This window comes from Silurus aristotelis (genome assembly GCF_946808225.1).
Source record: "Silurus aristotelis genome assembly, chromosome: 8".
NCBI classification, from domain to species: domain Eukaryota; kingdom Metazoa; phylum Chordata; class Actinopteri; order Siluriformes; family Siluridae; genus Silurus; species Silurus aristotelis.
Window position 1 is genome coordinate 16,636,709 of NC_139581.1, and position 26,408 is coordinate 16,663,116.

General features: G+C 40.6%; 1 protein-coding gene across 1 annotated transcript; it reads left to right on the top strand.

Moving 5' to 3' along the window:
- Positions 1-25,999, top strand: vps53 (VPS53 subunit of GARP complex). Its single transcript, XM_083549258.1, has 22 exons — positions 1-254; positions 772-852; positions 2,912-2,961; positions 3,079-3,145; positions 7,632-7,718; positions 8,036-8,151; positions 8,257-8,376; positions 14,150-14,228; positions 14,456-14,599; positions 14,686-14,828; positions 15,350-15,491; positions 15,615-15,710; positions 16,249-16,343; positions 17,060-17,302; positions 17,629-17,776; positions 19,066-19,148; positions 19,283-19,361; positions 19,519-19,667; positions 19,744-19,813; positions 20,021-20,158; positions 24,287-24,391; positions 24,764-25,999. Exons 1-22 carry the CDS (start codon positions 168-170, stop codon positions 24,935-24,937), a joined length of 2,496 nt encoding a protein of 831 aa, XP_083405384.1. The 5' UTR covers positions 1-167; the 3' UTR covers positions 24,938-25,999.
- The last annotated feature ends 409 nt before the right edge of the window (positions 26,000-26,408 follow it).

Below are 26,408 nucleotides of genomic sequence, written 5' to 3' on the forward strand. Positions count from 1 at the left end.
ATATTTTGCTGCATGTCACTGTAGAAAGATGACAGGACGCGCTGCGACTCCGCTCCTGCAGGTGGCAGTAATAACGCTTGTAACAAGACCTGAGCTGCAGAAGGGAGCAAGACGAGCTCTTCAGCATCACCGCAGAGCTACAGCTAACTGTCAACCGGCTCGATACAATGATGGAAGATGAAGAATTGGACTTTGTGGATGATTTGGACGCGATTTTGCACCTTACTCCAGAAGTGCAGCTTGCCATCGAACAGGTACATAATTTAGTTGTCACGGTGTTTATGTGTGTGTCATCCTTACTACATTCTCCTTGGATAAGCTAAGCTAAGCTAGCAGTTACTCCTGTTATTGGAAAAACTCAGCTTGTATATCAGTCATTTTATTCACTAGAGTTAACAGTCATTCTGACCATAGCGTCGAGAAAATAAATAAATATATCAGTTAGTTTGATAACTGTCTAAGCTGTAGTCATTCATTCATGTCAGCTGTTTAGCTAGCTTAGCTATAAGACTAGCTAGTTTGATATTATATTTACTTTTGCATATATTATCTGGTTGCATTTAGACAGAAGCTACTGACAGTCACTTTAGTATCTATAAAACACACGAGACCTTATAAATAAATTAAGAAGTCAATTATGAAAGACAAGATCCAACTATGCCCAAGCTGTCAGTAATGCAGCTCGTATAGCAATCTAGTTCTCACATGTCTTAATACATATATAGATATACATAATATAGGTAATCTAATATTGTTTTTCTTTATTTGAAGGTGTTTCCCAGTCAGGATCCACTCGATCGAGCTGATTTCAATGCAGTCGAATACATCAACACGTTGTTTCCTACTGAGCAGGTGGGTCACGTGATTGTCTCGGTCTGAAATGTGCCCAGACTGACAGCTTGCTGAAACATCTCTTATGTTTGTTGAATTAATCATGTGGATCATTTAAAATGCAAACTGCCTATTACTGGTTATTATACTGGAAATTATTAGTTTCACTGGTAGCTGTTTCTGTTTTTGTTTAATCACTACCTCTGGAACATTCATTCATTCATTCATTCATTCATTCATTCATTCATTCATTCATTCATTTTCTCCCGCTTATCCGTAATTCGGGTCGCGGGGGCAGCAGTCTAAGCAGGCCCCCGCCTTCGACTGCTGCCCAATCCTCACAGCACCGTCCCTTACGGTCCCTCCTGCAGGTGGTGAGCCCATGGGAAGAGACAAATTAAATATACAGGATAGCAATTCAATATGGAGATAAGTGTTTAAATAAATGTGTAAAAGATCTACATTTAAATTAAGACCTGTCAATATATTCTAAGTTAAGGACTAAATAAAGAGCTTTCATCTTGGATTCTTAAGTCTGCAATTTTTTGAACCAGGCTCTGGGATCTGCTAAATGCTGTAAATGTAAATGTAATCTTAATCAGACACAGACTGTAATACTTCATTTGACCTCTTTCAGTTGTTGCTCAAACTGTTGCAACACATTTAGAAGCACACAGTTGTGTTAAATGTCTTTATATGCTATTGCATTACATTTTCCCTTCACTGGAATTAAATGGCCCAAACATGTTCCAGCATGACAATGATTTTTATATAAAGAGTGACATCTGTTAAGACATGTTTTGAGAAAGTTCGAGTGAACCCGATTGAGTGTTCTGGACAGAGCTCTGGGCTCAACCCCACTGAACATATTTTGGATGAACCAGTACACCACCATTAACTCATAACTCTTAACCTGACGCTGGTGCCCGACTTCACTAATGTTCCTTTGGGCAGATCCATGCATCAAAATCAAATGGAAAGCCTTTCCAGAAGACTGGAACATTTATTTTAATAGAACGGGTGTTTAACAGGAACATTTGTGGTCAGACGTACATCGCTCTGGTAAATGTCGAAAATGTTAATAGCCAGGAGACCAAAACTTTGGCCGTATGGTGTAGATGCATGGCTCAGAGAATGCTGTTTTACTGAGTGGTCACAAACAGGCATTTTATCCATGAAGTATAAATTTGTGTCTAGTATTTTGTTTTTAATGACCTTGGATAAGAGTATATGGCAAGTGATATGATATAGTATATGAAACTTGACAGTAATTTTGTTACAATGTGTATCTTGTTTTAAGATCATTATCTGGTATATGAAAGATACTACTAGAGTTGTTTCAGTGTAATACAAAGCAATGCGAGTCAGTATTATACAAGCTTTTGGCTGGTTATCCTGCTGGTTTTTTTTCACCAATTGCAAGGGAAAGGGAACATCTACACCTAAATCAACAACAGATACATTCTAGAGAGTAAAAATCAGATTGTACATACACATATAGTATATTACACTGTACGAGGCTTTACATTTTTACTAATTTGATAATGTAAGATCTGTTGTAATGTATCTCACAAAGAATTTCTTTCCTTTTTTTTTATTATTCTTGACATTTGACAATTCAGACTAATTTTATAGTCTGAGACTTTCATGGATTTTTAGGAAGTCATGTTTCTTTTATTGGGACTGACAAGCACTGAGGAACAACGAAAGAAAAATGCCCAGTGCAAAAGGAAATGATTAACATTCCTAAATAAGAGTATAATAGTGATCAAAAATGACTTGCATGTGTTCTTGGGTTTACTGATACAGAAACACATGTATTGATTTAGCCGTAATGGTTTACCAAGTTTTGTTTGATACACGTTGTTTTAATTTTTGTGCACTGATTTGTATCTGAGAATTACACCCCTGGTTATGCCATCCATTTTTCTTCCCATCTTTTTGGCCACTAGGTTGTGCTATCACTCATCATTTCCGCAAGGACGGTGCTTAATGTTAATGAGGCATCGGGGAAAGTTCAATGTTAATTGTATTATAGACTTTTACCGAGTTAAGCTAATCTTGATCTTCCTTCAAACAGTCCCTGGCAAATATAGATGAAGTGGTGAACAAGATTCGTCTGAAAATCAGGTAAGCTTTTCATTTGCTTCATAAAACGATTATTGTCCCTTAAACTGATCTGGTTACCCTGGTGAGTTGCCTGCTGCTGTCTTCACTGATTTATGTTTTTTCTTTCACCTTCACCAGACGACTTGATGACAACATCAGGACGGTGGTGAGGGGACAAACTAACGTCGGCCAGGATGGCAGGCAGGTAGGTGTCTCATGTCCCTGTTGCAGTAGTTCACACCTCAGTCCCCTGTGGGAAAGATTTGTAGGTAATACCTATGCAGTGCAGTGAAAAACAAATGTTGGACTTGTTGACGTGTACTTTCGGCTCTCTCATATGAGCGAGCTTATATAAAGGGGCCTTGACAGAGCGTGTTTGTGTGAGATGATGGATTGTATTTTGGGAGAGAAGTAAGATGAATTGCAGTAGCAGAGAACTGTTAGTGAAGCTTGCTTGAGGGCTACAGAATGAATACAGAAAGCTGCTTTAGTCTGTAGTGTTGTATGTGAAATCACATCCTGGTGAGCTGCTGTCAGGAGTCTTCTGTCTGCTCACACTCATCTTTTTTTATTTATTTATTTTTATATTTCAGATATCATATATTTTAGATAAAGATCCTCTTTAGAGACATTTAATAATAATTTTTGTTCTCTGTGTTCATCTAAGCTTGGATTAGTCAGAGCTGTCACATATCCAGTCTCTCTCCCTCTTTTTCTTTCTCTCTCTCTCTGGACGAAAAAGCAAATTTCTTTCAGATTCTCCTGTTTTTCGGCTATGCTGGCATTCCACATTGTGGTTTGGTGTCCTGCTGCTTCTTGGAGCTGGTGGAAAACCCTGATTTAACACAGATCCATGCTCAATCAGAGCAGCAGGCAGAGGTGAAATGTGACACCTAATTGTGAGGTATGAGCCGGTGCAAGTGAAGACTGAGAGGGGCCTGGTGGTCGTCCCATAACCAGCTTACTCTGAGATGTGGAAAGTCAAGGTTTTGGAGTCTCGGTGCTGGTATCCCTCCGAGATGTTTCCACCGAGCAGAAGGAAAATCCCTTCTGCAGATGGAAATGCTGGATTACAGATGCAGAGGCCAGGGGCTGATGGAGAAGAGATGGAAAACACACCATCTTGTTCTTTGTTTAGTCTGAGAAGAATTTATCATTAGGGTGGAGACTTGTGCTTCTGAATCGCAGTCTCAGGGGCCTGCGTTATGATAATCCTAGCTGTGTGGAGGTGGTGGGAAAACATGTGTCCTTAAAGTGCTCAGAGATATCCAGATTTAAAAAGATCTTTCTCTATGGTTTTGTCAGGAGAGGGTCGATGAGTTGAGTCAATGAGAGTTCGGGCATAAGGGCCAGATAAGCAGTGACTCCAGGGTTGTACCACAGTCACGTCACAGATGTTCGCCTTGTTTTAATGCCTTGTGGACATCTTGGAGTGAGAGAAAAGGAAATGTGTTGTCTGATTGTGGAGTGGGTTTACTTTTTGGAAGTTATGGGCAGCTGTGCATCCCAGGAGAAAGCTGATTCACTAAATACCTTGTTTTGAAGAAATGCTTCAGTTACCCTGTATTCATTACTGTGCATAGATACATGTTCTTCTTTTCCTGATTAATGCTTGAATTTGTTTTCTACTCACAGAGATGTGACATCTGTTTGGGCAACACCTTTGCAATTTTTCTCTACTATATATGTGCCTATTTTGTGCACTTTATTACTGTCACTGGTCACTCCCATTGTCTAACTCAGGAAAAACTGTGATGCATATTATTTTCTTTGATGCTGTTTGAACTTCTTTATAAGAAGCTTGCCATATTGTGTTGCCAGATGGAGTTGGGGGTAGGGGCTTCATATAAGGGTTTTATGGCTGTCACAGAGCGAGTTGGGATCAGGATGTCTCATCTAGTCTCTGGCATGTGAAGCTGCTTATTAGGAATGCTGAAGAGCTACCCTACAAAAAAAATATATATGCAGAAAGTGTGTGGTTTTTTTTTTCTGCACACTCAGCCCTGTCTTTCTGTTTCAAAAGGCATTTTAGATGTAGGTTAGGATGTGTTTTTGCTTATTTGACTATTAAAACTATTATTTTTTCAGCTTTATGAAACAGATTGTAATAGCCAATAATATCAGACGATGCAATTTTATATAGTCAGATAAAACTTACGGTTGGAACACTGTTTGCTTTATGTTTAGTGGAGTTTTGCTTAGTGGTGTTTTCTTAAGTTGTGAAATTGATAAGAAGCTCTGTGGAAATCCCTGCCTTGTGCACTAACGGCTGTTCTTGAGCAGTTCACGTTTGCTGAAAACGTTGGTGCATAAACAGTCAAAGCTGTTTATCAGTGACTGAAATAATGTATCTGGATCGCTTATAACAGTTAGCAAATGAGTTGACGAAATAATGATATTCAATTCAATTCATTTTTATTTGTATAGAGCTTTTAACAATGAACATTGTCTCAAAGCAGCTTTACACAGATAATGTGGTGATTAAAAGTAAATATGTTCTTTGTAAGTAAGTTTGTCCCTGATGAGCAACTGTGGCAAGGAAAAACTCCCCGGGATGGCATAAGGAAGAAACCTTGAGAGGAACCAGACTCAAGAGGGAACCCATCCTCATCTGAGTTGCACCGAATGTCCATTTGAAGCAGATATACAATGTTGCGGGGTACAGTGATGATGATCAGAAGCGAACTGTATTCCTGAGTCAGTGTAGCAGACTGTTGACATTAACTACAGTCCAGTCCATCCTCAAAGCACCCGTTCTTACTCCGGAATTTCATGGAACCACCCAAGGCGTTGATATATGGTCGCATTGACATTAGTAGGAGAATCACATAAAGTATATGTCTAAAAGCATTGTTGGAGACACACACAATTGTATAGGTTGTCTTTGGATACGCTAGGATAACATTTTAACACTAAACACTGCCCCTGTATGGAAAGTGAGCTTCATAAACATAGGGTTTACACGAGTTGCACTGGAAGATCCTGAATGGCCAACTATAGAGCTCTATACTCTATAGTAGGCCATTTATACTATACTATAAAACTGACTGCACCTCAGGCATCCTCACTTTACATCAGTACCTGACTTTATTCATGTCCCTTAGAGATGAATCCACACAAATCTCCACAACCGAACTTCAAACTCTAATGAAACATCATCTCAGAAAAGTGGATGTTATTAGAACAGCATTTGTGGGACTGAATGTGGAAGGGGATGGTCAGATGTCCACAAACATTTGTTCATATAGTATACCTGTCAAAGGCAATAGATATTCTGCTGCTGTATTTAGTTAATCAGTGTGGAATTATAGACAATTTGTTTTGCAGAAACCACAGTTTCTTGCATGCACTTGCACAGTTTATTGCACTTGCACTGATTTATACCGTAACCCACATGCCATGTTTATTCATTCCACAGCCCTGATTTATTTTAGAATAATGAAATACATATGTTCAATATTTGTATTATTTTTTTACATTAACATACTTATTTGAATCTAAACTGCTGCTTTGGGATGCATTATTTTCCTCAAAGAACAGTAACGTTTTAACAACACCGTTAAGTCTGTTAAACCCCATTCTCATCCGCCAACACAATATTTCTCCATGGATAAAGAAGGAAGGTACACTCCCAGCATTAAGACTCTTACTCTGTAAATAAATCCTTTAAAATGCCTGACCCCTCCTCATCTCTTTATCTGCCTATCTGCAGTGCTTAACTCCACAGAGGTTGGAAAATGTTTTTTCAGTTACTGTCCTATGTTTACTTTATCAGGCATGCCAGTAGTGGTATAGAGTGAGAGACAGCTGAGTTAGAGATTTTCACTGGGAAGTGTCCGGAAAGCCTTCAAATTGTTTTGAGCTGTGTTGCTCTTTGGAAAATGTTCAGTCAACTGCATGTGCGACAGAATAAGGCTGTGTCCTCTTGTATTTTGAGGAGGATTTTAAAAGTGGTAAATTCCACAGGGCAGCTGGTGCCGGCTGTTAGCATTCCATCTGTCTTTGAGACTAAGTGAGAGCCAACCATCCAACTCCTTGTCAGCTTAGCCCTGGGCCTGGTAAAATATACTAGCAGTAACTGCCATTATTAAAAACCAATGGGGGTCTGTTGAAGGGACTTGCATTGTATTTGGCACTGTTTATAACTGTTAGTCAGGATATCATACCACTTCAGGACTATAATGGGCACCTAGTGGATGGGTTAGGTGAGTGAACATGTGGCAGGCCTAAATGCAGCTGCTGTACACTTACCCTTTTGGAATGTGAGGACAAACTGTGGGTAAGGATTTTTCATCAATCTTGCCATTTGGTTCTCATCTCCATGCTTGAATAAGTGAAAGACACTCAATTTAGAGGGAGGAGAAGGAAAACAACATAATCATCATTCTTATTGTTTCTTCTTCTGATCTTTGACTCATCATATTCACCAGGGATTGCTGCTGATGAAACAGTAAATTGCTTAAATGTGTTTTAAAAATTGAATTTGCTGTCCAACATTCAAAATACATTATTAACACTAAAAAAGTTATGTTAATTAAAAGAATCAAATGTGCGTTTCCAATCAAACCTTTACAGCTATTGTTTTAATGCAGCAAATTGTAATGACAGCAGTGTGACTGCAGTGAAACCATTATGCCCTGTCCAAGAGCAATCACAGATGAAGCGTCTCTGAACTTCTGCCTCTATTTCAGGCTCTGGAGGAAGCTCAGATAGCCATCCAGCAACTGTTTGGCAAAATCAAAGACATCAAGGACAAAGCGGAAAAATCGGAGCAAATGGTGAGTAAAAATAAGCCTTACAGACAGGAATCTGCTCAGGTCTAAAAAAATATATATAAATATTTATTATGTCTCCCAACACTCTCACTGCTGCTGGCTAACTAGGCAGGAAATTGTGACATCCGGTGACTTTCTTAAGCTGCAGTCATTTTAATCCTTGAGTTATACACTAGCCATCTGCATGTTAGCAGTGAACAGGTCAGAGGAAGGACAAGGTGTGGCTATCGTGACTATAGGGACTGGAGAACAATGGGGAGCCGCCTTGGCCTGGAATATGCTAGAGTCATCAGCTCTGAGATGTTTGTTTCCTTGCCCAGGTAAAAGAGATCACCCGGGACATCAAGCAGCTGGACCATGCAAAGCGTAACCTAACCACATCCATTACTACCCTTAATCACCTGCACATGCTCGCAGGAGGTGTGGACTCTCTGGAGTAAGTGGCCTCACTGTTTGCTATCTACTGACCAGAGAAAAAACCATATAAGTTTAAAATGTTTATTTTTTTAAATTGCTTAATAGATCAAGTTATCTTTTTAAGGGCCATGACACGCAAGAGGCAGTATGGCGAAGTGGCCAATTTGCTTCAGGGAGTGGTCAATGTGCTGGAGCACTTCCAAAAGTATATGGGGATCCCTCAGATCCGCCAACTGTCTGAACGGTGAGCATGCCCTTACAATCCGTTTTCTTCTCAAACCCCATTTTAACCCAAGTTGAAGACAGATCAAAGGCTGTGCACATTACAGGCTGACCTGAATTTAACAAAAAAACAAAGGTCCAAACTCTACATTTTATCTTACGTGAGACATGACCTAACTGTATATTCAGGCTATCGGCATGTTATCTGGATGAGCTAAAGGGCAGGCAGTGTTTATATGACTAATTTTCTGGTGTAAATCGCTAAATTGAATGATGGTGAGGGTATGAGGTTCCTGTTTATGTTTACCACAGATGCAACACAGGAAGGAAATCTGTTCCACTTGCTCTTTATTATTCCAGTTTTTCTTTTTTTTTTTTTCGCCCTCATTCTTTTAACAGTGGAGCCTTGTCTCTGGCTGTGTGGTGTAGTCTTTGTCCCTACAGATCGAGAAACTAGTGAAGACTGTTAAGGCTTATTTCACTCTTATTCAGCATGTCACTAATACTCAGTGCTTTCCACTGCTTGTTTATGTGGGGTAGAATGATAAAGCTGTTGTTTCATAAGTAACGAGCAAGAAAGGGTGTTTTCATGTGGAAAGTGGTTCTACAGAATGTTCCAGTGCCTTTATGTTTATCTGGAAAAGCTTTGGTTGCCCTACCCTGTTCTTATAGTTGTCCTTCCTCACCCTAGCAGTCGCTTCAGATATGTACAATACATGCTTCTTTTTACAAACTGTAAAAGTAGTTGAAAATATTTTTTGTACTGCTGTAGTTATATGAAACCATTCAAACGCATTAAACAAGATGCTTTTTCTGGCTTTGTCCAAACTTTACTTCTTAGGAGGTGGAAAAGTTGCAGTTGGATGGAGATGCTGCTGCAACTGGGGGTTTACAGTGTAAACATATTAGCCCCCTTTGGTGGTTGGGTTGTGCTTTTTTTTATTTATTTTTTATTCTAGCACACAATAAGGTTTTCCATGCTTTGAATGCTGAGCATGAATTGTGGTAAAAGATCAATGCATAGAAGCTGTTGATTGTGTTCTGCATTTGCTTTTCCGGCTACAATGCAGGATTATTTATTCCGTTCCCGAAATAAAAAAGAAATTAAATGCTTTCATTTTGAGGCGTTCCATCACCCTTAATAGAAATGGATGAAATGTGTGGTAAAGACGTTTGATCAGGGACAGCAGCTGTGAGTGCCACCACACTTCAGACACTGCTGGGTTTTGAGAGTATTTGAGAAAGACTCAGATTAGCAGACATATGCCCAACTGGAGTTCAGATGGTGTCTGGGAAGAGAATTTGGGCTCCTCTCTTTCTTCGTTCTTGTTTATTCTGGAAGGCACTTGTTGTTCCAGTGATGGGATCTGTCCACATCCAGCACCAACAGTCAGTTTTTAAATGAAACTGGAATCTCGTATCCACAATGCTATGATACTTCCAAACCTCTTTTATGTCTTTTTTTTTAACTTGCCATGAGCTTGGGATTTCTGTAACTGGACAAACACACCACACAGTTTTACACACAGTTATGCAACAACACCCCCCCCCCCCCCCCAATTTGATATTCTTTGTTTTTTCACATTGTTTATGATTGTTCTGTTTTTTTTGGGTGTATAATGGAAAGCAGAGAGAAGCTGAAAGCAGAGGAACCTAATTTAGTTACCTTTGTTATAACTGTGCCAAGAAAATAAACATGCAGTGGATGCATTGGATGATTTTTGGGGCAGTTGTTATTTTTATAATTATTATTCATTGTATGACTCATATCAAGTGTGGCTTCTCCATTCTTGAGCATTGCTTTCAGGTCAGTACTGTTCTGAAGAGCCAGATTCGTATCAGATTAAATTTGGCTTTTATTTTCCAAATCAATTCGCATAATCTATTGGCCATCTTACCTCATCTAGAAATATGTGATCACGTGCGGCGAATGAATCTAAAAGCTTTTGTAAAGTTTAGTGTTCTGAACCCAGCCATTAGGGGGGCACAAGCCAGTGTACTCTTAGTGCCGGTCCCAAGCCCGGGTAAATGGGGAGGGTTGCGTTAGGAAGGGCATCCAGCGTAAAACATGTGCCAAATCAAATATGCGGATCACAAATGGGAATTTCATACCGGATCGGTCGAGGCCCGGGTTAACAACGACCGCCACAGGTATCGTTAGCCGACAGGGTACCGGTGGAAATTGGGCTACTGTTGGCCGAAGGAGGAGAAGGAGAGGAGGAAGGCGTCTACAGAGACGGCAGGAAAAGGAGCAGTGTAGGAGAGTAGAGGTTCGGGTTGGTACTTTAAATGTTGGTACTATGACGGGTAAAGGGAGAGAGATAGCTGATATGATGGAGAGGAGAAAGGTAGATGTGTTGTGTGTTCAGGAGACCAAGTGGAAAGGGAGTAAGGCCAGGAACATTGGAGGTGGGTTTAAACTGTTTTATCATGGTGTGGATGGGAAGAGAAATGGTGTAGGGGTGATTCTGAAGGAAGCGTACAGTAAGAGTGTAGTGGAGGTGAAGAGAGTTTCTGATAGGGTGATGATCGTGAAGGTGGAAGTTGAAGGGATGATGATAAATGTCATCAGTGCCTATGCTCCACAAGTTGGCTGTGAGATGGAGGAGAAAGAAAGATTCTGGAGTGAATTAGATGAAGTGGTAGAAGGTGTACCTAGGAAAGAACGATTGGTGATTGGGGCAGACTTTAATGGGCATGTAGGTGAAGGGAACAGAGGTGATGAGGAGGTGATGGGTAGGTATGGTTTTAAGGAGAGGAATGTGGAAGGGCAGATGGTGGTAGATTTTGCTAAAAGGATGGAAATGGCAGTGGTGAACACTTATTTTAAGAAGAAGGAGGATCGTAGGGTGACGTATAAGAGTGGAGGAAGGTGCACACAGGTGGATTATCTTCTGTGTAGGAGATGCAACCTGAAGGAGATTGGAGACTGTAAGGTGTTGGCGGGGGACAGTGTAGCTAGACAGCATCGGATGGTGGTCTGTAGGATGGTTTTGGAGGCGAAGAAGAAGAGGAGGAAAGTAAGGTTTGAAAGAAGAATAAGATGGTGGAAACTGAAGGAGGAAGAGTGTAGTGTGAGGTTCAGGGAAGAGGTCAGACAGGGGCTTAGTGGTGGTGAAGAGGTGCCGGATGATTGGGCAACTACTGCAGGAGTGATGAGGGAGGCAGCTAGAAAAGTACTTGGTGTGACATCTGGAAATAGAAAGCAAGACAAGGAGATGTGGTGGTGGAATGAGGAAGTGCAGGAGAGCATTAGGGGAAAGAGGTTGGCAAAACAGAAGTGGGATCGACAGAGTGATGAGAAAAGTAGGCAGGAGTACAAGGAGATGCGGCAGCAGGTTAAAAGGGATGTGGCGAAAGCCAAGGAAAAGGCATATGAGGAACTGTATAAGAGGTTGGACACTAAGGAAGGAGAAAAGGATTTATACCGATTGGCCAAGCAGAGGGACCGAGCTGGGAAGGATGTACTGCAAGTTAGAGCAATAAAGGATGGAGAGGGAAATGTGTTGACTAGTGAGGAGAGTGTGTTGAGAAGATGGAGGGAATATTTTGAGCAGCTGATGAATGAGGAAAATCAGAGAGAGAGAAGGTTGGAGGATGTGGAGTTGGTGAAGCAGGATGTAGATAGGATTAGTAAGGAGGAAGTGAGAGCAGCGATTAAGAGGATGAAGAATGGAAAGTCGGTTGGACCAGATGACATACCGGTAGAAGCGTGGAGATGTTTAGGAGAGATGGCAGTGGAGTTTTTAACCAGATTGTTTAACAGGATTCTGGAAGGGGAGAGGATGCCTGAGGAATGGAGAAGGAGTGTGCTGGTACCGATCTTTAAGCATAGGGGAGATGTGCAGACCTGCAGTAACTACAGGGGAATTAAGTTGATCAGTCACACCATGAAGTTATGGGAAAGAGTAGTGGAAGCCAGGTTGAGAGAAGAGGTGACCATCTGTGAGCAACAGTATGGTTTCATGCCGAGGAAGAGCACCACAGATGCCTTATTTGCTTTAGGGATGTTGATGGAGAAGTATAGAGAAGGACAGAAGGAGCTGCATTGTGTATTTGTGGATTTAGAGAAAGCGTACGACAGGGTGCCGAGAGAGGAGTTGTGGTATTGTATGAGGAAGTCAGGTGTGTCAGAGAAGTATGTGAGGGTGGTGCAGGACATGTATGAGGACAGTGTGACGGCAGTAAAGTGTGCAGTAGGTACGACAGACTGGTTCAGGGTGAAGGTTGGACTGCATCAAGGATCGGCCCTGAGCCCTTTCCTGTTTGCAGTGGTGATGGACAGGTTGACGGACGAGGTCAGACAGGAGTCTCCCTGGACTATGATGTTTGCAGATGATATTGTGATTTGTGGTGAGAGTAGAGAGCAGGTTGAGAAGAGCCTGGAGAGGTGGAGATATGCGCTGGAGAGAAGGGGAATGAAAGTCAGTAGGAGTAAGACAGAGTACATGTGTGTGAATGAGAGGCAGGGCAGTGGAGTGATGCGGTTGCAGGGAGAAGAGGTGGAGAAGGTGGAGGAGTTCAGGTACCTGGGGTCAACAGTGCAAAGTAATGGAGAGTGTGTTAGGGAAGTAAAGAAAAGAGTGCAGGCAGGGTGGAGTGGGTGGAGAAGAGTGACAGGAGTGATTTGTGATAGAAGAGTATCTGCAAGAATGAAAGGGAAAGTTTATAGGACTGTGGTGAGACCTGCGATGTTGTATGGATTAGAGACAGTGGCATTGAGTAAAAGACAGGAGGTGGAGCTGGAGGTAGCAGAGCTGAAGATGTTGAGGTTTTCGTTGGGAGTGACGAGGATGGACAAGATTAGAAATGAGTTTATTAGAGGGACAGCACATGTAGGATGTTTTGGTGACAAGGTGAGGGAGGCGAGATTGAGATGGTTTGGACATGTGCAGAGAAGGGACATGAATTATATTGGTAGAAAAATGCTGAAGATGGAGCCACCAGGTAGGAGGAAAAGAGGAAGGCCAAGGAGGAGGTTCATGGATGTGGTGAGGGAAGACATGCAGGAAGTTGGTGTAAAAGAGGCAGATATAGAGGACAGGGTGGTATGGAGACGGATGATCCGCTGTGGCGACCCCTAATGGGAGCAGCCGAAAGAAGAAGAAGAAGAAGAAGAAGTGTTCTGCTGAACAGCATGAATGCCAAATCGCAATTTTTAACGAAAGCAGCCTGCTTTCATTACAAAACAAAGATATGATGTTCTTGCTACAAATTTGTTCAAAAAAATTTCTTCATAGCTGTGTTCAATAAATTAATGAGTCAGTTTGTTTTGTTAAAAGCTGCTCATAGTAAGCAGGAGGCTTCTTTTCTTGTACGGGGTAATACATTTATATTTACGACATTTGAGAGATGCCCTTATCCAGAGCGTCTTATTTATACAGTTAGAGCAGTTGAGGGTTAAGGTCCTTGCTCAAGGGCGCAGTAGTGGCAACTTGGTAGTGCTGGGATTTGAACTTGCAACCTTTTGTGCAGAATGCTTCTTATCCACTGAGCTGCCACTTCCTTTATTTAATTGAGCTTTTAAAAACCCATTGTTCTAAAGGATTTCTTGTGTCATACTATAATAATATAGTATAAGTACATATTTAGTTTCAGTCCTATGGTGCTTCATGCTGATGAAGGGTGGGTTTGGAAGTAGGATGTAATGAAGAGTGGCCTTTTCATTACGGGGCTATGTGATAAGGAAAATCCCACTACTTCCCCCAAAAATGATCCTACACAAGAGATTTTCAATCTGTGCCTGCGTGGGTTCTTCTTTTAAAACTAGTATGTCTTTCTTTCTTTATTCATAGAGTGAAAGCAGCACAAAGTGAACTTGGCACGCAGATCCTAGCCGACTTTGATGAGGCTTTTCCTGCACAGGGATCAAAGGTACTGTAACAGTATTAAAAATAATAAATAAATAAATAGGAGTCATATAATAAAAACTTGAATAATGCTATATAAAATTATACATAATATACTAAATTTGATTGATTGTATGCATAAAAGTCTCAATTTAAAATAGTATTTTATTCCATATATTTTATGATTGTTGTTACTGTTATTATTATATTGTTATCATTTACTCATATAATATGTGTGGTTGTGTGTAACAGAGGCCTGGGGGCCCTAGCAATGTGCTCAGAGATGCCTGTTTGGTGGCCAATGTCCTGGATCCTCGTATTAAGCAGGAAATAATCAAGAAGTTTATTAGGCAGCATCTCTCTGAATACCTTGTGCTCTTTCAAGAGAACCAGGATGTGAGTGTTGGGTACAGAATGTTCTCACAATCCGACTTCCAGTAAAAATGTGTATCTGGATTCTGACCGTTGCATCTTAAATGCAGGTGGCATGGTTAGACAAAATCGATCGGCGCTATGCATGGATAAAGCGTCAGCTAGTGGATTATGAGGAGAAGTACGGACGCATGTTTCCTGAAGAGTGGTGCATGACGGAGCGTATCGCTGTGGAGTTCTGCCATATCACCAGGTACGTGTACACCAGTTTTTAAAAGGATGCATTTTCAGTTCAACAGTCAACCTGTCATATATTTTAATTAAAGGTAGTTGATTGAGGTTTTTTAAAGGAATAAATGAAATGCTAGACAAACCTTATAATGAAGCATATGCAAAGAAAATGATTAGGTACATAATTGAACAGCTGAACTAACAGCCAGACTCTTTTTTTAGTCCTGTCAATTACACTCAGGCAAAGTACCAGAGTTTCAGTGGAAAGAATGTTTGATTTTGTTCCACTGTAGTTTTCACAGAAGGTATTGCTTCTCTCTTCATTGGCTTAAGCTTCAATAATTTCTATTCAGTCGGGCTTCATTTATAAAACCTAGAGCAGGTGGAACTCATTTTTAGCCTTATGGATTTTTCACCTTAAAATGCAGCCATGGCTAGTATAGTCAGTTTAACCATGTATGTATTTTGCCCTATAAACTGCCTGACCTGAAGCTCCACTCCACATGTGAGGTCTTGCTGATCACAGTGTGTTTTGTGTGCCAGGACTGAGCTGGCCAAGCTGATGCGAGCTCGTGCCAGGGAGATTGAGGTCAAGCTGTTGCTCTTTGCTATTCAGAGGACCACCAATTTCGAGGGACTGCTGGCTAAGCGCTTCTCAGGCAGCACCTTGAGCGACGGCCCAGGGGTAAGGCTCACAGGATGTTCCTGGCTTTGTTATCTGGGCCATGGTAGATTTCTGGAGCATAAAACCAGAGTCGATGAGGCAGAGAGGTTCTCACTTGTAAGTTTAATGTTCCTTTGTTTGCAGAAGAGACCTGAGACGCCCTTGGAGCCCACTAACCCTTTTCTGGAGGATGAGTCAGGAGAGGACAACGTTTCTGAGAAGGATGAAGATCTCATCAGGGTGAGGTTTTATCTTCATCACTCATTCTGTTCTTAGAGATTACATTTAGCGGTACGGTTTGTTTATTTTTAAGCATGTATTTACATTGTAAGGATGAATGGCAATAGTGAAAACATTTGTGTGAAGGGCAGCTGGGGCTGAGGAATGTATAGCAAAACACTTTGAGTTAAAAAAAACTCCATTTGGTGTTCAGTTTTACCCAAGTAAAATATAAAATGAATATTACAGTTGATTAAGGCAAACATCTCAAAGCTCAGGGTGATTTTACAGCTCACTGGTGAAAAATGAAAGCAGTTTACTTCATGTAATATTACATGAATTTAGATAATTATCTGCATTATAAGCATTTAGTTAAAAGCAGTAGTTTAAAGAAGGTTTTCTAAATTTAAAAAATTTAGAACGTTTCTAAGTCTTGCAAAATTACATTGTTGCAAATACACAAACAATGCAATTTCCTTTCACATTCTCTATCTTATCAGATATTCTGTCTAGTTGCTTCTTAGGAAACTTGTTTGACTTGCTTTCCTGTTGCTTTCAGCCGAAGAAGCCCAAGACCCCAGAAAACCCCTTCCATGGCATTGTTTCCAAATGCTTCGAGCCTCATCTCTATGTCTACATTGAATCACAGGACAAGTGAGTGCACTGTGGAGGCTATTACACCAGGACAATGACCCCAACACTCACTATAAGGGGCTTTTGTATCGCAGTGTAAATTGGACTTTTATTAACTTCCAAACTGGTGTAAGTGGTATTGCTTTCATCTGTTTTAAGCACGTGTGTTTACATCCTGGTTTTATATGTAATCCTGTGTCACCATGCTGCATATATTATTGATGTCTCCTTCAGTAATCCCTCAGCCGTCAATCCCTCATCCGTGTTTCTATTGCAACGTTTTCATCTTTCCATCGAGGCAAAAATGTTTCCTATGTTGACCACAGACACTGAAAATTGTAATAGCAGGAGAGCTCTGTTTCTCTGTCTCCGTTTTTATTTTTCTTCTCTTTCTCCTTTACTTCCATCTTCACTCTTTGAACTCACTAGAACTTTCAAAGCTCGAACTCTAAAGAGGGATTTGTCCATTCTTTTAATGGCACATTGGCTAAAGTAGACTGACCTTTTCTTGACAATGGCCTCCTTTATTCCAGTGCAAGCTGACCTGTTTGGCATGAAAAAATGGCCACATTCTTTACTTGGGCATTTGCTATCTGGTTACTGAGTGCTGAAGGGGATGACCCTCAGTGATGGCATGCACAATGTGCCCCTTATTCCACATAGTTCTCACACCTCTGCACATTGCCATTTGCGTTAATGGTGGTGTTACAGCTACCTATTGTTTGTCATTGTAACAGGAACCTTGGGGAGCTGATTGACCGCTTTGTGGCTGATTTCCGAGCCCAGGGTCCCCCTAAGTCAGGAACAGAAGAAGGGGGAGCTGTGTTACCCAGCTGTGCAGATCTCTTTGTATACTATAAAAAGTGCATGGTGCAGTGCTCTCAGCTGAGCACAGGAGAGCCTATGATTGCTCTCACTACCATCTTCCAGAAGTATCTGCGCGAGTATGCCTGGAAGATCCTGTCTGGGAATCTGCCCAAGTAAGTGACAGCCTACAATAGTGGACCCAGCCCATCATATGGTTTAACTTTGATTTCTTCTGTGAATGGCTTTTGATCCTTGCAGTTGCTTGAGCTATTCATGCACCAGTGATGGCTAATGCTCAGTGAACAAAACAATTTTGAAGAGCACCCTTTGTGCTGCCCAGCCAAAGAGAATATATACCATATATATCTCCATCATGGGTGGCTCACACTGTAATATAATTAGGAGGTGAAACTATATGGGATAAGCTTTAGAAAAATCTCTTGTGGGTTTGAGAAACAGAGAGAGTGATGTGTGATGTATGTGTGTTTGTGCGTTACAGAACAAGCAGTAACAGTGGAGGTCTGACCATCAGCAGTCTGTTAAAGGAAAAAGAGGGTTCAGAAGTGACCAAATTTACCACAGAAGAGCTCTGTCTTATTTGTAGTATCCTCAGCACAGCTGAATACTGCCTTGCAACCACACAACAGGTCATTAAACACACACACACACACACACACACACACACACACACACACACACACACACACACACACACACACACACACTACACCATATTTGCTTGCCTACAGACTTATGCTTGCTTGTTGAACATATATTTAGCATTTAGGATAGAATCCTATAGACTAAACCATTAAATATTTAATAGTAGAAAGAAACAATGTGATGTATCTCTGTTGTTTTTATGTAGCATCAGGGTTCTGGAGAAACATTCTTATTTCACGATGTACTGCATCAACTATATATGGCTGAAATGACAAGCAAAGCTTCCTGACAGCAGCATATTTTTGTCTGATGATATACAACAGCAAACAATGTGTGAAAATATTTGTTGTCTTTCAGGCTACAAATTTGTACATCCTGCCTATAAATTCATTTTCAAACATTTTCATATTATCAGTAGCTATTTTTAGTGGTATTAAAGTGACTTTGACGAATATATTTTAGAAATTCAAAAAGTTGCCAAATTCATGAGAACTCTGTGCATATCATTGGCAACAAGAAACCAAATTCAGTTCGAATTATGTGTATGTATCGACATTATGATGCTTGAAAATGCACTGCTGGATTGCACTGAAACATGAATCACAGGACAAGTGAGTGCACTGTGGAGGCTATTACACCAGGACAATGCCAACACTCACTATAAGGGGCTTTTGTATCGCAGTTTAAATTGGACTTTTATTAACTTCAAAACTGGTGTAAGTGGTATTGCTTTCATGTGTTTTAAGCTCGTGTGTTTATGTCCTGGTTTTATATGTAATCCTGTGTCACCATGCTGCATATATTATTGATGTCTCCTTCAGTAATCCCTCAGCAGTCAATCCCTCATCCGTGTTTCTATTGCACCGTTTTCATCTTTCCATCGAGGCAAAAATGTTTCCCATGTTAACCACAGACACTGAAAAATGTAATAGCAGGAGAGCTCTGTTTCTCTGTCTCCGTTTGCATTTTTCTTCTCTTTCTCCTTTACTTCCATCTTCACTCTTTCAACTCCCTAGAACTTCCAAAGCTCGAACTCTAAAGAGGGATTTGTCCAAGTGGTGGAACAAAACGTAATATTCAGGAAAATATTCAGGAACTGTTCATACATTATTCACTCAACACAGTCTGTCCTACTGTTTTATTTTATTGAACGGTCTTTGTTGGTCATGGATGCCTGGCTCTCACAGCTCCAGCTGAACATTCTAACATAGCAAAAGAAGTTACTAATGGTTGGTTCTTTTTCATCAGTCTAAGTGTGCTGTTTTGTCCGCAGCTGGAGGAGAAGTTAAAGGAGAAAGTAGACAAACCGCTCATGGAGAGGATTAACCTAACAGGGGAGATGGACACCTTCAGCACGTAACTGTCACCCGCCTAAATATATACAGCATACGAGTCTCAGAAAACGTGCTGCTTATCCGTATCTTTCGACGATGCAGTTCTTATGTCTTTAGGACATTTTTCTAGCTTTAATCGTTCTATTTGTGTGTCAGTGTGATCTCCAACAGCATCCAGCTTTTGGTTCAGGATCTGGATGCTGCATGCGATCCAGCCCTCACAGCGATGAGCAAGGTGTGTTAAAGACATGCCTCTGTTTTAAAAGAATTGATTGATCTTTTTCTCAAAATCGGATATTTATCCAACAGTAATGACTGATGTTTCTGTCGATTTGTTTGCTGGCCTAATTCTTCTAGTGCAATACTGAAAGTGTCTGTGTCTGTTCGTGCAGATGCCATGGCAGAGTGTGGAGCATGTTGGTGACCAAAGCCCCTACGTCACTTCTGTCATCATGCATATCAAACAGAATGTACCGATCATCAGAGACAACCTCGCTGCTACCCGCAAATACTTCACCCAGTTCTGCATCAAATTCATCAAGTCTGTAGCTGAACTCAAATAGCTTTTGTTTTACATAAAGAGCACTTGATATACATAACACACGTCTTTTTTCCAGCTCTTTCATTCCAAAATTCATCAACCACCTATTCCGGTGTAAACCCATCAGCATGGTTGGAGCTGAGCAGGTAAACAGAAAGCCACAGTGAACAGATTTGATGCTGTTTATTTTATTCATATGGTTATTGATTTACAAGAAATGGTTGCAGATTAATCAGGTTTTGTCCACTAAATATGATAGTTATATCATTTTTTTTCTGTATTTGTCTGTTTATTGGCAAAGTGATTTTATTAATTTCATTTACACTCCTTATTGATGTCATTTTTGTAAATAGCTTCTGTTGGACACCCATTCTTTGAAGACTGTTTTGTTAGACCTTCCCTCTATTGGCTCTCAAGTCGTTCGCAAAGCTCCAGCGAGTTACACTAAAATAGTGGTCAAAGGGATGACCCGGGCGGAGATGATTCTAAAGGTAATCCCCTCCTTGTATATATACTGTGTATATATATTGTTTACTGTTGGAAGCATGGAGATGTTTACCACAGATGCAGTATTTGCTTTGAGAATGATGATGGAGAAGTAAAGAGAAGGTCAGAAAGAGTCGCATTGTGTGTTTGTGGATTTAGAGAAAGCGTACGACAGAGTGCCGAGAGAGGAGTTGTGGTTTTGTATAAGGATGTGTCATGTGTCATGTATGTGGACAGTGTGACAGCAGTAAAGTGTGCAGTAGAAACGACAGACTGGTTCAAGGTGAAGGTGGGACTGCATCAAGGATCGTCTTTGAGCCCTTTCCTGTTTGCAGTGGTGACGGACGAGGTCAGACAGGAGTCTCCGTGAACTATGATGTTTGCGGATGATATTGTGATTTGTGGTGAGAGTAGGGAGCAGGTTGAGAAGAGCCTGGAGAGGTGGAGATATGCCCTGGAGAGAAGGGGAATGAAAGTCAGTAGGAGTAAGACAGAGTACATGTGTGTGAATGAAAACGAGGGCATTTGAGTGGTGCGGTTACAGGGAGGAGAAGGTGGAGGAGTTCAGGTACCTGGGGTCAACAGTGCAAAGTAATGGAGAGTGTGTTAGGGAAGTGAAGAAAAGAGTGCAGGCAGGGTGAAGTGGGTGGAGAAGAGTGATAGCAGGAGTGATTTGTGATAGAAGAGTATCTCCAAGAGTGAAAAGAAAAGTTTATAGGACTGTGGTGAGACCTGTGATGTTGTATGATTTAGAGACAGTTGGCATTGAGTAAAAGACAGGAGGTGGAGCTGGAGGTAGCAGAGCTGAAGATGTTGAGGTTTTCATTGGGAGTAAAGAGGATGGACAGGATTAGAAATGAGTTTATTAGAGGAACAGTGCATGAAGGATGTTTTGGAGACAAGGTGATGGAGGCTCAATTGAGATGGTTTGGTTAGGAAGGAGGAAAAGAGGAAACCAAGTAGGAGGTTTATGGATGTGGTGAGGGAAGACATGCAGGTGGTTGGGGTGAAAGAGGCAGATGTGCAAGACAGGGGGGTATGGAGACGGATGATCCGCTGTGGCGACCCCTAATGGGAAAAGTCGAAAGAAGAAGAAGAAGAAGATATATTGTTTACTGTTGATGAACATTAATGGAATTAGGTAGTAGCCAAGATATCAAGTACATGGTTAATTTTGTAGTTCTTAACAGTATTCCTGATGGAGCTTTATAAACTCTTGGTATCTTCTCAAAAAGCTTAATAAAACCTTTTTTTTTTTTTGTCCTAAATTTGCCAAGTATTGTTTAATTTGAAGTAGAAGCTGTTTATTTTCATAGTTTACACTCTGATTCAGGCATTGATTTTTAAACAGACGAGAAACATTTACATATCGATCATAGTCATTTATCAAAGTGTCCAAAGTGTTTATCAAAGGGAGGTAGTCCTTTGTGTCCATCTCTTTAAATTTATAATGTACTTGACTATGAAAAGTATAATTTGGAAATGCAGTTTATTTTTCAAGAATTCCCGTTTTACAGCTTTACCCTGCAGGCTGCTGATTTGACTTCCTGCAGAAAAGTATTTCATTATGAACAGCTCATAAAGGCCCTCATGTCTGTACACCGTAGAGGAGCTTCTTTCACAGCTATGTCCCTGGATTTTAATGAGCTCTGTGCCCAGGGCAGGAAGTACCTGGGCTCAGCAGGCCACTACTCAAAGTGTAACAGCTGCTCACACAATCCCTCTCAGAGATATTTTAACATGCATGGGTCCAGATTTGGTTCTTTTCCTAGTGTAAACAGAAGACCTAGTTAAATGTCGTGGTTCAATTTTGCTGGGAAAAATGTCCGTCTGAAGAAAATCAGGAACAGGCTATGATCGAAAAAGCATTAATTGCAAAAAAGCATGCATGCACACAGACACACACACACACACACACACACACACACACACACACACACACAAACACACACTTTCTCTCTCTCTCTCTCTCTCTCTCTCTCTCTCTCTCTCTCTCTCTCTCTCTCTCTCTTTACACTGCTTAGCTTTTATAAAAAATCTATTACATTTCTTTCTCTTTTACAACTTGTAAATTACCCAGTGCTTTCCTTCATTCAGGTTTTAATGTGTGCAAATTTCAATCAAAAGAGGTGTCTGGAAACCCCAGTAATAGGGTACATTTTATTATTGCCTATAGCCAGCTCACATACTACCTTGTGTTTGCTCCTCTCCCTGACCCCTGTTCCCCTGCCACCCACCAGGATCCCCTGGGACTTCCTGCTCTTTTACTCCTCTGCCTGGAATTTGGCCTTGATCTTCCTAATGTGCAGACTGGGATTAGCTTTAATCCTGCATTCTCATGACACACAGGCAATTTCCTAACAGATAATGGTTTAGTGAGCAGTGACATCTTGATATTAGGAAGTTGATTTAAAAATATCAGCTTCTACTGATTCTGAACAGGAATGTTTACTCTCGTACTGGTGTTGCCAAGGTTGTAGATTTCACTGCCATTGGAACTGCTGTCAGGGGATGAGAGTTGAACTGGTTATATTTGTCAAATTATATCGATGTAATCACATTTTAAAACACACTTTTAAATTGAGTTGTTCAATTAGGATATATGTTATAACAAGAACATATTAGGATCTTGCATAAATATCTTTATCAGTTTTAAATATAGCATTATAAAAATTTTTTTAAGAAGGTCTGATCATACTTATGAAATATTGCAAAATATAAAAATCTTGTTTCTAGACCAAAAGAGGAACAGATTTTTTGTTTAGTTGTGGATTGAGAGGTTTTTTTTTATTATGCTGGATGTTCTGTTCAGTTTGTTTGAAGTCCTGATAATGAATAGTTTATATGCATTCCTTTGGCATTAATGATTAACTTTGCACTGCCTCAGGTACCTCCTAGGTAATTGCTCCCATCTTTTGCAGGACTTTAGAGTCTGGTGAAAAAAAGTTATACATTGGTCTGTTGCTTTGTCTTCGCCAACTGATTTAGCGAGGGTTGATGTGTATATTGTGCTCAATGGACTGATGTCAGTTTTTATATGGCAGTGTTATTTTTTTTCCAGCGCATCAATGAGTTACTTCTGTGAAGCATTGTTGCTTCCGTGACACATTCACTGACTTAGGGTTGAAATGTGAGCCCACTGTGGTTGGAAGCTTGTGTTTAGCTTTCCTTATGATGCTCATTACAGAGCTAACACGGAGAATAATCTGTTAAAGATGTTCTCAGATGTCTGTGCTGGGAACGGGTTTGCTCCTGACCCAGAAGAGACAAGAAGTTAACAAAGGTGTTGCAGGCCAAGCATGCAGCCGGTGAGACGTGTCTGTTTTCCACAGTCTTTCTCCCCCATGTTGTTGCTCTCTCTGGAAACTAAACGGAAAGGCAGGCCTTAGGCCTCTCTCTATCTGTCTGTCTGTCTTTCTCACTTCTTATTCTCTCTCTCTCTCTCTCTCTCTCTCTCTCTCTCTCTCTCTCTCTCTCTCTCTCGCTTTGTTCCTTTCTCTCTCGCTCCTTTACAACATGCTAAATACAACAAGCCCCTTCAAGGCTTTTCATTGGCCAAGCTCCAGACAGTCACTAAGTAAATCACTTTGTTGAAGGGAGGAATTGTCATTAAAATTCCACAAAATCCACAGAGTTAAAATTTGCCTTTCCAACATTAACTTGTGCATATTTGGGAGCCCTGTCCCTCAAGGCATACATGAGTAGTAATGGAGGTTGGCAGGGAAAGAAATGTTGGGGGTGCTGTTCCATATCTTTTTTCAGTGTCTGTAAACCATGTGTTCTCCAGCCCTGTTAGAAATATGAATCTTTGAAAGTTATTCTCACAATGGAAAAAAAAAGTGGTTGATGGTATAGGAACATGCCTTATTTAACCTTTTTACTGCTTATTTGCCTAGACTCTCTCATTATAGCAAAAACAATTACCGACGAGGCTAATTCAGCTCCGTTCAAGCGTAGAGTAATTGCTCTGTTAAAAAAGGTCCTAAATATAACTCCTGAGTGTTGCTTTGTTTGCAATTTGGTGACTGTCTAATGCTCTGCTGCTCCCCATAGCTGGCTCATGTGGGAACGTTTAACCACTGAGACAGGACCAAGGTCTTTTCTTCGGTTTTACAGAGTTTTCTCTTCCTCAGGTGGTCATGGCCCCTCATGAGCCGTCAGTGGTCTTTGTTGATAATTATATCAAGCTTCTTGCTGATGGCAACCCAGAGACTTTCCAGAAAATTCTTGACATGAAGGTAAACCCCTGCACAAGTCACATTTGTACTTTTTATTATATTCTGAAGTTACTTAATGGTTGAATGAATTCAGAATTAGCTGTCATTATGTATTATGTACTCAGACTTTTATAGGGTCTGTCACTATATAACTGTCTAGCCTTCAGAATAAACTTAGGTTCACTTTCTCAATTAAAAACAAATGTATGCATAAATTAATTAGTCCCAGGGGTTAATATACCAGCACACAGAGATTGTCTCAATGTTTATTTATTTATTTTTTTTTTTTATTGTTGTTGATGAGTAAGTTCTGTCTTTACATGTGTAGCTTTCTCACATTTCTGTGTGTGTGTGTGTGTGTGTGTGTGTGTGTGTCTCTGTGTGCATCCTCAGGGACTGAAGCGCAGCGAGCAAAGCAATATGCTGGAGCTCTTTAGACAGAGGTTACCTACTCCCCCCTCAGGGTCAGATTCAGGGCCCTCTATGTCCTTCAATGCCCCAACCCCTGAGCAGGAGTCCTCACGTATCCGCAAACTGGAGAAGCTTATCAAAAAACGAATTCAGTGACCTTTTCTTCATCAGTGTATTACACAGGACTTGTTAAAGCTATATGCGATTGTGTCCCTCCTCCAGTGTCTTATCTCAAGTGGCATTATTCACACGCATAAAAGTTGATAAAAGAGAACATTCCCATATTAACAGGGATCAGCCGTCCTATACCGAAAACCATAAAGTAATGTTTAAAAGTTTTTATTCCCCTAATTAATTTAAACCCCATGAATCAAAGGTTGTTTGTAAAATTTCCTGTAAAACATTGCTACATTGCTGGCACGTATGAGTCATTTACCCATGTGTCCCAGTGTTTTTCCTTTTTTTTCTTTCTTATATAACACTAATGTGCAGGCTTTCCATAATGGCTGAATGCATGTCATTTACTTTGCACATTTCTGAAATATGTTTGCACTTAAAGCGAAGTGGATGGCAGAGAAATCCAGAAAAGTACCCTGTTGCTACTTTGGCAAAAATTCTTCCGGTTAGGGATCAGAATGATTTAAGGGCAGTGTTTCTCTAAATGTCCCCTTCACAATCACCATTACAATAAACGATCTTGAGGCACTTTGTGAATGGTGTGTGCTGGGGGACTCTTTGTGTAAATGGTAGTGGTCTGTAATTCACTCTGCAGGTTTAGGATTAGAGCCTAGGGCACTCTGTACCACAGAGAAACTAGGGATTTCCTGTCTCTCAATGGGATACAAACGAGTTGCCTTTCTTTCCCTCTGAATTGACATACTGTAAAGGTTCAAAGCTGTCGAGATATTTATCAGCACATGAACAGATCCTGAGTACAAAGGTTTTCTGAAACTCTGTGATGTCTTAAAGGACCTTACAAGGGCCTCTGATTAACTGTGGAGTCGTATCTTGTAATACTAGATTTAAGATATAAATATTATGAAACAAGGGTGAAATATTTATATGATATTCTGTCTATATGTGTTTGCCTGTTAATTGATTTCAGTTGAGAGATTTTTGGCATGTATAAGTTAGAGTGGGGCTTTGATCATCTCTGTTGTACTTTTTACTCTGACTACTGCTCTTAATCACACAAATGTCATTAAAGGCTTTTCAAAACTTTCTTTCTTAAAATAAATTGCATGTTAATTTATAGTTACACAGTAAATAGTGTAAAACCACACCATACTTTAACAACAGATAAGTATACTGTATGTACACTGTGTGGCCAAAAGTATGTGGACACCCATTTGTGGGTCTTCCCCAAATTGTTGACACAAAGCATGGACTTGTCTAAAATGTCACTGTATGCTGGAAATAAAGGACCCAAACATGTTCTAGCAGGACATTACCCCTGAGCATAAAGTGAAGTTCGTAAAGATGTGGTGTGAATGAACTTGAGTGTCTTGTGCAGAGTTCTGACCTAACACCTTTTGAATTAACTGGCATGCTGACTGAGCCTCAGGCCTTTTCAACCGACATCAAAACCTGACCTCGCTAATGCTTGATGCTTGTGTGGCTAAATGGG

Excerpts from the sequence above, each read along its gene's own strand:
- vps53 (XM_083549258.1), top strand. The coding sequence starts at position 168 with ATGATGGAAGATGAAGAATTGGACTTTGTGGATGATTTGGACGCGATT. Across the intron at positions 7,719-8,035 it reads CGGAAAAATCGGAGCAAATG|GTAAAAGAGATCACCCGGGA; the intron begins GTGAGTAAAAAT and ends TTCCTTGCCCAG. Across the intron at positions 17,777-19,065 it reads GCCTTGCAACCACACAACAG|CTGGAGGAGAAGTTAAAGGA; the intron begins GTCATTAAACAC and ends TTTTGTCCGCAG.